The 13,029-nt window shown below is 38.3% G+C and overlaps 1 protein-coding gene across 1 annotated transcript; it reads right to left on the bottom strand.

The window, feature by feature from the left end:
- Positions 1 to 6,990: 6,990 nt before the first annotated feature.
- On the bottom strand, positions 6,991 to 9,370 carry Adam21 (ADAM metallopeptidase domain 21; the record flags this gene model as incomplete). The annotated part of the gene is given in 2 exon segments (XM_013013623.1): positions 6,991 to 9,121; positions 9,123 to 9,370. Coding segments are annotated over 2 exon segments (2,379 nt in total), but the record flags the coding sequence as incomplete, so codon positions are not given.
- Between the last annotated feature and the right edge of the window lie 3,659 nt (positions 9,371 to 13,029).

The raw sequence follows: 13,029 nt of genomic DNA, 5'->3' as shown, positions 1-13,029 counted from the left end.
TTCGATTCCTCAGCACCACATAAGCAAAAAGAAAAAAAGCCGGAAGTGGCGCTGTGGCTCAAGTGGTAGAACGCTAGCCTTGAGCTGAAGAGCTGAGGGGCAGTGCCCAGGCCCAGAGTTCAGGCCCCATGACCAGACCCCCCCCCAAAAAAAATCAGACACCTGGCAATATGGATACATTAAACTGGAAAGTCCTCATAGGAAGGAAAATTGTAACAGGATTTTGAGAATCAGAATTTTATTGGCCTGAGTTTTCCATCTCCTCTCCCTCTCCTCCTCTCTCCTCTCTTCCCTCTCCCTTCCCCTCCTTCTCCCTCCCTCTCTCCCTGTGATTCTCCCCTCCCCTCCTTCCTCCTCTCCTCCCCCTTCCCCTCCCCTCCCCTCCTATCCTCTTTCCTCTTCTCTTCAAGTTTCTTGTGTCTTAGGTCAATCTAAAGCCTTGTTCTTAACAGGCAACTGCTCTACCACTAAGCAGTCCCCAAACTCTTCTCATATTCCTTCTCTTTCTTGTCAATGAAACAGGAATTCATTGATTCTATAGTAAGTGGGCCTGTGCAATATTTAAAGCGTGAACTTCAAACTTTTCTAGATGCCTTGCATCATGTTTACATTACACTATGGATCTAGTGTTTAGTGTCTCATGATGTGTTTCCAACTATGTACTTGATTTTTGTTATTTGTTCAATTTAAAGGCATGCTTTCAGTGACTTCCGTACTCTAATTACCCCTGCACTTTACAGTTTCTATCACCTCCTACTAGCCCACTCAATTATGAATCCACCAGTGGATTAATCCCTTTATGTTAGAACCTTTATGATTCAATCACTTTCACAAAGACTTTAACATGAGCCTTTGGGGTGAACATGTCATCTCCAAATAACTACAACTTCCAGGTTTTTAACCTGTTTCACCAAATTGGTGCTTTGTGTAACTTCAGACTCTTTTTTGTTTGTTTTAGTCAGTCGTGGGGCTTGATTTCCCTCAGTTCTTCATCTCAAGGCTAGTGCTCTACCACTTGAGCCACAGTATCACTTCCGGTTTTCTGAGTGGTTTATGGGAGATAGGGTTTCACGGACTTTCCTTCCTGAGCTAGCTTTGAATGGTGATCCTCAGATCTAAGCCTCCTGAGTAGCTAGGATTACAGGCTTGCGCCACCCACACCCAGTGTGACTTTTGACAAATAGTAGTCCATAATTGATGCCCGGAATGCTTGCAATTTTTTATATGTGAGAATTTCCAAGTTCATTTGTATAACTTTTTTCTCCAGTTTTGGGGTTGAAGTATTCAGTATCGAGGCCCAACGTTGCTAGGCAAGCATCTACCATTCCAAGCCTGTTTTGATGTTTATCTGTTGATGGATATTTGTGTTGTTTTCACTTTTGTTTTCTTAACAATGACTACTATAAGTTTTTATTTTAACACCTATTAGTCAAACTGCTATATTGAGAAAACACTATGAAACTGTTTCATAGTGACTGCACCATTTTACATTTTCACAGTAATATGCAAGAGAATTCTGATTTCCTCATAGCTGGATGCTATGTGTTGTGGGGTGGGGGTGGAGAGTAGAAGATCTATTGGTGTAAAGTGGTGTCTTACTGTGATTCTGATATATGTATGTGTGTATGTCTATATATAGAGACATATACATACATATATATATATATATATATATATCCCCAATGGCTAATGATGATGAATGCCATTTCGTATGCTTTATCATTTTTTTTGAGAAGTGGCTAGTCCAGAAACTTTTTGAGTTTCTCTTTTTGTTGTTGAGCTGTACATATTCTAAATACTAGATTCCCAGTATACACTGGGCAAATATTTTCTGCCATTGTATTAATTATATTATATTCCATGCTTTAGGCTAATGAAAGCTTTAAAATTTTATGATGTCTGGTGTTCCTTTTTGTTCTCTATACCTTAGTTGCCATATTTAGAGAAATCATTGACAAGCCCGCAGTCATGATTTACCTTTGTTTTTATCTTTAGCGTGTGACAGCTTTGTCATGGCTTTTTAATCCTAATCCATTCTCAATTCATTTTTTTTAATGTGGAGTAAAGTTCTTAGTCCATCCTTTTGTGAGTAGATGTCCAGTATTTTCAGTGCCACATATTAAAGAGATTATTCTTTTCACATTGAATAGGGTTGCCCTATTATAAAGCAACTAACACTAAATATTTGGGGTTAATTCTAGAATCTTGTGTGGTTTCTAGTAGCAATTTTATGTTTACTTCTATTATATACTTCAAATTAAATTTGTATGAGGCTTAAACAATACAATTTATCGATATCTCCTCTCTGTCTCTCTCTCTCTCTCTCTCTCTCTCCACCCTCCCCCCTCTCCCCCCACTCTTTCCCTCTCAATAAAATAGATATCCAACCATTCCAGGCTACTTTACTTTTTGGTCCTTACTTTCTGCCACTATCTTGCTGGTTTGTTCTCTGAATCTTTGCAGTAAGTGTTGAACTGAGAACCCTAAGTTCTCCAGTTCTTTCCTACTTTTTCTTGATTTTTTTCTTGTTCCTTACTGCACTTGATAGGACATTGTTCATCAGCTCTTCTGTCAAAATGTTGTGAGTTGAACAGAGATTATATTAAATCTGTAGATTGCTTTCAGGAGGATTTTCCTCTTGTTATAATTTTGAACACATAAACATGAAAGGACTTTCCATTTAGAGAGTACTTTGAGCAATATTTGTAGTTTCTTGTGTTCAAGTCTTAATATCTTCTTGGATAACTTTCTCTCTGTTTTATTCTTTTTGATGCTAATATAGGTAGAATAGCTTTTCACCCTTTTCTGACAGCTCATTACTAGTGTATATAGAATTAGCCCTTGAAGGCTTTTTCATGGTAGTCATTACATGGGACATGCCACTTAGGAAAAGAGGGAATTTTGAAGAGAGAATTGATAACAATGATCGACAAGTAATGCAGTCATTGCCTTATTCATGTAACTGTAACCCCTCTATACAGCATATTTTACAATAAATATATATATATATATATATAATAAAGAAGGAATTGAAAAGGTTTCAATTAAGATACTGTTCCTTTCTCTTTCTTGCTCTACTGTCTACAACTTAAGAGTAAATTATTGAGTGATATAGTGAAAACATGCATGCTTATTCCTAGTTTTAGAGGATAATCTTTTATTCATTTTCCATTTTCTATTATATTAGCAGAAGCTTGTATATATTTGCCCCTTAACATATTGAAAAGATTCCCATTTCTTCCTAGTTTATTAAAGGTTTGGGTTTTTAATGAGGTTTTATATTAATAAAATCATGTTGCTTTTTAAAAATTTATTAACCAAATTTTTTTTAGATTTAACTACCCTTGCATTTTTGGTATAAATCCAACTTGGTCATGATGCATAACCTTTTTCAAGGTTATGCTGTTCAATTCTGTTTTGCTAGTATTGAGAAATTTTGCATCATTATTAGTAAGAGATATCAATCCATTGTATTTTGGTATAGTGTCTGAGTTTGCCTTTGGTATCAGAGTAACATTGGCCATACAGAATGAGTTAGCTGTTCCCTACTCTCATATTCCTGAAAGAATTTTAGGATTGCCAACACTTCTTTAAATGTTTGGTAAGTTCACCAAATGAAGATATCACTTCCAAAGGTTTTCTTTGTCAGTAAATTTTCAATTGCCAATTCAATTTATTCACTTGTCCAATGGCTACATAAATATTCTATTATTTAATGAGTCAGTTTTGATAGTTTTCAAATTTAAAGGAATTTATCCATTTCATGTAGGATATTCAATTGGCTGGTTTACACTTTTCCAACTAATAATCTTCTAGTGCTTATTCCTTTTTACAACCACTGGAAGATAATAAATCATTTAAAATGTATGATGTTCTAAATCTGTTTCTTCTGGTCACTCAGCTTTCAGTTTTCTTGCTCACAGCCTGCCCTCTGCTACATGAACCACAATCTTCAACGTTTGATGTCAATTTTAAGAACTCTTCACCTAATCTCAGGTAAAACATTTTCCTGTACTTTCTCACTGAATGTTTACAACTTGAATTTTACATTTAGATTCTGATCCATTTTGAGTTATTTTTTATAAGACACAAATATTAGATCTAGGATCAAGATGTCTAAAAGTTAAATCCCCATGTGTTAATCCATGTTACTACTTCTCCATTCAAATTTCTGCATATTTATCAAAGGCTAGTTGGTGACTTGTCTAAGTTAACTTCTGGGCTTGCTATTTCTATTATGCATCTATTCCCTTTGCAAATATTATACCATCTTTATTACTATAGTCTTTTATTACATCTTTAAATAGAGTAAGGTAGATTTGTTTCTTCTTTTTCAAAATTTGAGCTCTTCTATTACACTTTCCTTCCATATAAATTTTAGGCCTAACCTGGGTAAAGCTAATAAAATACTATATTGGCATTACTTTAGCAACATTTCACAAATTTTTACATATTTGATTTTACTGCTCAGCTATTTTCTAATTTCCTTCATGATTTCCTGTCACATTTAGAAGTATTTTTATACTTTAACTTACCTAATATATTTTTGTGATTATCTAATATGATCAATTTTACTGAGAACAATTCCTGTATAAATTTTTCATAATTGTTGAGGCTTATGAAATGTTTCATAGACTAAAAGGATAAGATCAACTGTAGGGAACTCTGAAGCTGAGCTGTCAAACTTGGAAAATTTTTGAGAGGTTGGAACACCACCCTGACAGTACTTGGACTCTGAGAGCTGGCCATGGAAGGGTTAAAAGAGACAGCTCTGGAGAGGGTTAAGAGACTGGAATGCTGCCTGCTTCCTTAGTGCTGGAAAGGCTAGCAGCTGGACCTTGAGGGCTGACATCTTAACCTTGGAGGCTAGACAAGGTAGACTACATATCTGGATTTTCCTTTCTCAAAACAATAAGGGAACCAGAATTTCTCACAAATCCTGTTTTGGTTCTGATTGTACTTGTGTAGATGCTTTATTTTTGCAGTTATCCATGTATCCTTCCCTGTGTGAACTCAAGTAAATATGCTTGCTCATGGGAACTCAGGCCCACGTGCTGGTAAGCTTTGGGACCCCTGGTTCCCACTGAATTTCCTTTTTCCTCTATACCTGTCTCTGTATGTTCTAACTTTCTTCAGTTGGTATCCCATTGTGCTGCCTCGGGTTGCAGCTAACAATAATCAGCTTTCTTCCTTCTTTCCTCCCTTCCTCTCCCTTCATTTTTTGGCTTTTGAGATAGTGTCTATTTACCCACTGCCCTGGAACTCACATTGTAGCCCAGCCTGCCCTTGAACTCAATAAGCCTTCTGTCTCAACTCCCAGACTCCTGGGATCATAGGAGTATACCACCTGGCTAACGTGAAATATGTTTCCACATAAGGATGGCTAATGTTTTTTTTTTTTTTTGGTCCAGTTGTGGGGCCTGAACTCTGGACCTGAGTGCTGTCCCTCAGCTCTTCAGCTCAAGGCTAGCACTCTACCACTTGAGCCACAGCACCACTTCCGGCTTTTTCTTTTTTTGCTTATATGGTGCTGAGGAATCGAACCCAGGGCCTCAGGCATGCAAGGCAAGCGCTCTACCACTGAGCCAACTTCCCAGCCCCCAGGATGGCTAATGTTTTAAATGCCATTTGTTGAATATACTATGTTTTTTCCATTCATCTGTTGATGAGAATGTTTATCCTGTTGTTGGAATAATGTTATGTAGGTCAAATTGTTTGATATTGTTGCTCACGTATTCTATGTATTTATCACTATTCTAAACCTTTCTTCTATGGTTATCATGTTACTATCAAACTATATTGTGACAAAGAGTCACAATAGTTACATAGGCTTGAAGAAAGATTATAGACATAAGGTACTTTCCATTGCAAAACCGTCAATTGCTTTTTATCTTATTCGTAAGTGTTGTTGAAAATATACATCTGACATCTGTCAGATAACAGCCATATGCCAATTGCTAGGAGCCATGTATACTTGGGTTAACTTAGGGTCTTATGCTTGCTAGACAAGAGTCTATCACTTGGGCTATGACCTCAGCTCTAATAGTTTGTTTTTTTTTTTACTTAGGTTTTTGAGATAAGACTCTCTAACTTTTTCCAGGATCCTCCTGCCAATGTTTTTGGAGTAGCTGGGATTACAGGTACATACTATAACACCTGACTTGAATGCATACATCTCTTATAATAAAAATTACCAATCCAGGAAAGAATACATGATTGGAGCTTGCATTTAAGTTCACAGTAACTTACCATCATTCACGAAGAGCTGAGCTTAATGAGAATATGATGTGTATCAACACACTGAAACTGTAGTCGTTAATGGTGGCATTAATCTCTACTATTCTACTCAAAATATGTTAGTGTTTCTGCTTTACAATCTTGGCTGGAGGTAGATGAGTATATTTTAGGGTGCTCAACTGGGCCTTTGTTATAACTCCTACTTCATAAGTCAATTAATCACTGTGAGGATCCTGGACATACCATGTACACTCAGAACACAGAGGGTTTCATGGATCTTTTGGATATGGCATGATATTCCCTTGGACCATGATTTTATTGATTAACTAGCCTCACTTGTGAGAATTCCATGGTATCCACGCTAACTGAAACTTTTCTGATTTTGTGAGAAAATTATTTTCCCAAACCACTAAATGACATCAGAGAAGAGGATTGATACCTGGACTTTCTAATGCCTGTCTCTTACCTTCCTATGAATTATATTCATGCCAAAGAAACATTAGAATAACTAAGCTGGTGACTGCATAGGGAATGAATCTTTATTTGCTGCTTACCACATGAACAGTAGGTAGGGACCTACTGTCATCTTACTTCATGTTTCTGATACTGAAGGGAAGTCCCTGTATCTTGTACATTGTGAGAAAGCTACTCAGTTTCAGACATGTCCTAACATTTTAGCAAGAAACTTTTTAAAAAATGCATAGGATATTCTATTAGAAAGGCTTTCTTAAGTTGATGAGTGAGAGACTTAGTCTACCTGGATCTAGAACGTATTTGATAATATATACAAATCCCAACAGTCATCAGACAAATCAGACTTGACCCCCAAAGGAATCCAGTTCCTGACAAGAAAACTCTCCTTTTTGATGCTGGGCCACTGTCATCACTACCTCCATAGCCTCTGTTCAGGCAGTGGGGTGGAGACCACCCATAGCTGCAGTGACAATGATGTTTATTATTGCAGATCCCATTCATATTGCAGGTTTCAGGCAGGCAGGCTTGTGACAAGACAGACAGACTGACACACTTCTTATGGATGCAGATCTTTCCTGCTCCACAGGAGGTGCCATCTTTCACTTCACCAAAGTTGGGGATGCCCCACCCAAAGTGATGTTTAGTACCCCAGCAGGTAACACCATTGATGTGGGTTTGCTGCAAAACAGAATGATCTTGGAGCTGGGGAACATCTTCCACATTATCACACTGAACTTTCCCACAAAGGATATCCGACGTGTTACATTTCAAGTATACTGTGCCATTTATCCCACAGTGCCCAATCTGGCTTCCTTGGGAATTGATTTCTTTATAGCAATTCTGAGATGCACTCTTGGCACCTTTGCCAAAAATCTCCCTGCACTGTTGGTCATGGGTATTACATTGCTTTTGGTAACAGTAGGCAGTGGCACTACAGGGGATCCCGTCCTGCACGTATCCATCTTCTGGACATTGATGGGATGTCCCATTGCACCACTCTGGAAGGTCACATTCATTGGCCTGTTGCCTACAAAGTTCTCCTAATGGCATGAATTTGCAAGCTTTGCAACAAAGCCCAAAAGCACAAGTAGCCCCAGGCTTCAGAGTACAGTTCAACCGACAACAAGGATCTTGTTTACACTGCTGCATAGACCCACAGTCACACTCCTCTCCTCTTTCAATGACACCATTCCCACAGCGCTTCAGCCAAAAGATACCTCCTGGTCTTGGATGACTGTGCAAACAAGATCCTTGGCTTAAAATTGTCTTCTTAAATGTGTCATAGCTACAATTGGTGAATCTGTCTGCTGGTACTCTGAAAGTACTCATGATGCAACCCTTTTCCCCACAGGAACAGAATTTCTCATCATGCTGCATACCAAAAGTGTGACCTAATTCATGGGCTACTGTGTTAGCAAAAAGAGACCATGGGTCTCCTTGGAAATTATCAACTCCACAGTTAAGAGGAGGACGACATATTCCTGCAACATAGGCTAAACCAAGTACATCTATTGAGCTTTTTATAAAAATGTGAGCAGCATCATGCTGTAGCTGGGAAAGACTGACTTGTTTCCACTGAGTGAAATCCTCCAAAACCTGATTTATGTCTGTCATTGGGAAAACATTTCCTTGATTCCAAATCACAATGCCAATTAAAGTCACGTAAGTATCCAACTGGTGATACACAGAATCCACTATATTGACAACAAGAAATACATCCTCTTGCACCTTTGATAAGTTGCTTTGGGAGTAAATGAAGAAATCATGGTCTGTCACGACAGCCAACTCCAGAAACCATGTATGGGTCCACCAGTCACCAGAAGAATTTTGTTTCAGACCAGAGTTCTCAGCTCCTTCAAATCCCAGGTGTTGGTGTGCTACTGCCTTCTCTGTTAAACCACACCTCATGGGTGAGAATTGTGTCTCATTACCATATAACCGATAAACCAAGTGTTCAAATGCTGTAGAGTGTTTGATGGGTTCGATTTCATAATTAATACCACTTATTTGTAAGATTCCCCGAAAGCCTCCAAAACAGATGCTGAAAACTACCAAAGATTCAGGGGCTCCATCCACATAACCATGATAGTAACAGTCCCTAGGGACCAAGGGGTAGTCCTCAAGGACAGCATGCTGTTCTGTATAGGTGAACACAGGGAGGTTTGGGGAAACCAACAGCTTCTTGGGCCTCATATGGACAATGTGCCTGTGGCCCTCCAAGAGCAGGCTGTAGGAGAGCCATCCTGGAGTCTCTGTACTTCTGTCCCTGCTGGTCACCTTCAAGGGGATCACCACTTCAGGGGAACTTGGGTATTGGGTGGCCCCCGCCTGGAAGAGGCTAGAAGGGGACAGAACCACCGCAAGCCAGAGCAGCACAAGAGTGACTCTCAGGGGTGCTCCAGTCTTCACAGCCACCATTATGGACCCATCTTTCCACGGTAGAAGAAGACAGAGAATGAGGTACTTCTGTGAAGGCTCCTCCCCCTGAGGGACTGAGTGCAGCACTGATCTTTATGGATGTGTGTCCTGGCAGAGGAATGTCATCATAGCTGCAGTGCTGAAAATGAAATAAAGAGAAGGGTGGGGCCGGGCATAGGACTAAGGAATCTGGGGGAGAAAAAGAATGGAGGGCCAAAAATTGATAGGTTAGATAGATAGAGTTAGGTTGTTATAAAAAAAAAAAGACAATATTGCAATATTGGCCATATGTTGGAAATTGCTGAAGTTGGAAGATAAGTACTTACAAAATTACCCCAATAGATGGTTATAATGTCCATAAGAAAATGTTAAAGCAAAAACAGAAGAGACAAGTAGGGTAACTCTGTCTTGACTTGTCCAACATAGTACTGAACTAAGTTTGTCTTTGTATAACTATTGACAGTCTCCCATTTAACTGTCAATACTGGAGACATCAAAAACAATAAATAATTCTTATGACAATTTATATTAGTATTGTGGTTTACATTTTTTTATTCACTGTCCCTCATTATTATATTCCATTTCATCCAAGACAATCAGACTCCAAGGTCCTTTAACTTTATCTTCTACAGTGCTAGCACAGCACTGTGTTCCATGAAAAGGGAATCAAGTGCTTTGGATTCTAAATGAGTGCTGTTTAAATGCATTCATGTTTGATTATAGTTTTTCAAAGAGGAAAAATGTCAAAAATTGGACATCTTCTAAGAGTATGGCAAGAATAATCTGTGAACAATCTGTTCCTACCAGTTAGCAATCAGTAAACACAAAAGACAGAAAGGAATTTGAAAATTCATGCACCTTAAGGGCCTTGAGAAGAGGATCTCTGTCTTATTAGAACAAAGCCATGGGAATGCCTGTTGTTTTAAGAATTCTAGGGAAGTCTCTCAGTTTGCTTAAATACATATACAACAGTTCTGGAAAGTGGAGAAGTTCTGTATTCAGCATGTATCCTGGCTGGGAATGCATCCATTTCTTTCCCTCCTCATCAAAAAAGGCCCCTATATATCTAGAGAATACAAAATGCAAGGTGTTATGTCAGATATTAAGGAAAGAAAATAAAAATGTAAACCATTAACAAAATGTCAATTCAGCAATGAAATGTGGAAGTAGGAACAGGTCCTTTAGCGGACCTGTTCTACTGTATGCAGTATTTTGTATTAAATGCATCAGAAGAGCCCTTCTCATATTCTAAGAAAAGTGTCCAAAGATTTCATCATCATTTCAAATGACTGAAAAAAGAAAGAAAGAAAAATAAAACTAAGATCTGGGCACAGGTGGTTCATGCCTGTAATGCTAGCAATTCAGGAGGTTGAACTCTGAGGATCATGGTTCAAAGCCAACCTGAGCAGGAAAGTCCATGAGACTTTTACTTCTAATTAACTGCCAAAGAGCTGGTAGTGGAGTTGTAACTCAGATGGTGCAGTGCTAGCCTTGTTCAAAAAAGCTCAGGGACAGCAGTACCCAACCCCCAAGTTCAAGCTCTAAGTATCGAAAACAATACATTTATAATATAATAGTTCCCCAAGTGCAGGAGCTCATGCCTGTCTATAATCCTACTCAGGAGGCTGAGACCTGAGGATCTCCATTCAGTAATAGCTATAGCAGAAACATCTCGAATTATTTCCAACTAACCAACAGAAAGCTGGAGGTGTGGCACCTTGAGTGCAAAAGTAGGGCGGTGGAGTGAGAGCACAAAGTCCTGAGTTCAAGCCCTGGTACTGGCACATTAAACAACAAAAGAGTAATATATACACATATATCTGAGATGATCCAAACTAGATTAATGTCACTACACAAACTCCCATAAAGACCATAGGAGGATCCTAACAATGCATTTGAAATTCATGCATTGAAATTAATGAAAGACTTAAGGTCTCTGAAATAGTTTCCACTACCAGTGACATGTTGCAAAGCTAAAATTCTTTTTCTCTATTATCAGTAATACAAAATAAATATTAAACATTCTAAGTAAAGGAAAAATGTCTTTTTTGGTCCCACAGTAGAAATTATAACAAAGAATTTCCATAAGGGAAGTGATTAAAGAAGAAAATTATGGGGGCTGGGAAGGTGGCTCAGTGGTAGAGTGCTTGCCTTGCATGCATGAGGTCCTGGGTTGGATTCTTCAGCACCATATAAGCAGAAAAAGCTGGAAGTGGTGCTGTGGCTCAAGTGGTAGAGTGCTAGTCTTGAGCTGAAGAGCTGAGGGACAGTGCCCAGGTCTAGAGTTTAAGCCCATGACCGACAAAGAGAGAGAGAGAGAGGGAGGGAGAGAGAGAGAGGGAAAGAAAGAGGGAGGGAGGAAGGAAACTATAAATTATGCCAGCCCTTGGGACACTGACACAAGGGGACTGGATGTTGTAAGCCATTCTGCACTACATCTGAAATCTGGACTCAAAACCAAAACAAAATAGAATAACTATAGAAAGAATATATTATAAATTGTGTTAGGAGTTACTGTCAATATTGAAGAAGTTCAACTTTTATGAGGTTTAAAGTTTTTAAAGTTTATAATTTGTTGTGACTTCTTCCTTTTGCTAAAAAATGTGTATTTTAATAGTTATGCATTTGTAACTTTGCACTGCTTCCCTTAAAGTGAAAATTGTTTTGTAGATGGTTTAGGTTTAAAAATTAGGTTCCATATCTCTGGAAAATAGGTTCCATATCACTACCATACTGGTAGTGGTAAACACAGTTTCTTCCAAGAACATAGTTTCTTATAGCATCTTAAGATGATCATCTGAGAAGCCTTGCATAGATGATATGAAAAATGAAGATATCTAAACGGGTACCCATCTTCTCTTTTCTTGGTCAATGCTTCTTTATCCTAATTAGTGCTTCTTTATATCTCAATACATCTTCCCTGGCAGGAAGGAAGGAATGGAGTCTTCTTTTGAAGATAAAGGGAGAGGAATACAGAAGGGAGGAAGGGAAGAGAGAGAGACAGGGAGAAAATAAAATTCAACCTTCATTTCCCTTTTAAGGAATGTGTCCTGTATCTACCTGGTACATTGAACTTAAGTTTCAAGAAAAATTATTTTTTATTGGAAGGCTTGTTCTAATACTTCTATTCTCAAAAGCTTTATATACCAACCATATGGTCCAGAATCAAAGATCCTTTCCTATACTTCCCAGTAAATCTATATTGATAATTTAATCTATAAAATCTGACAGTACTGACTTTAACATTACTCATCAACCACCCTATCACTCTCACAGAAACTTCAAAGTCTTAAGCACCAACTTAAGGAAATTCTCTACCAAAATCTTGCACTCAATCTAGCTAATGTCAGCAAGTAAACAGATAATCTAAAAACCATAAAGGTTGATATTTCTTTAATCCTTGCAATACAGATTCAATACAATTCAGCTTACTAAAAGAAAGATACCCGAAATAGCGTAAGATATTAACTTATAGCTTTTTTCTCTCTCTCGTTCGCGATATGTCCACTTAGGGAATATGAGTTGCTGTGAATGTGAGGGTAGAACATTAGAAGAACAAATAAAAATGAAGAATTGTAAAATATATAGGTATGGTGACTCAAGCTTAGTACTCCTAGCTACTTAGGCAGTAGAGATCAGGAATCATAATCTGAGGTCAAACCAGAACCTTCCCTCTCTGCAAAAAAATTCTCTAGACTCCATCTGAACCAATGGCTGGACATAGTGACAATGTGCCTGCTTTCTCAATTGTGTGCAAGAGGATAACCAACATTTAAAAAAAGTTGGTGGAGTGTCTTAAGTAGTAGAGCACCTACCTAGCAAGCACCTGGTCCTGAGTTTAAAAGCCAGTACTGCAATGGGAAGGAAGGAAGGAAGGAAGGAAGGAAGGAAGGAAGGAAG

Source organism: Dipodomys ordii, unplaced genomic scaffold (genome assembly GCF_000151885.1).
Source record: "Dipodomys ordii isolate 6190 unplaced genomic scaffold, Dord_2.0 Scaffold2, whole genome shotgun sequence".
In the NCBI taxonomy this organism is placed as follows: domain Eukaryota; kingdom Metazoa; phylum Chordata; class Mammalia; order Rodentia; family Heteromyidae; genus Dipodomys; species Dipodomys ordii.
This window is presented reverse-complemented; position numbering and strand designations above follow the sequence as displayed.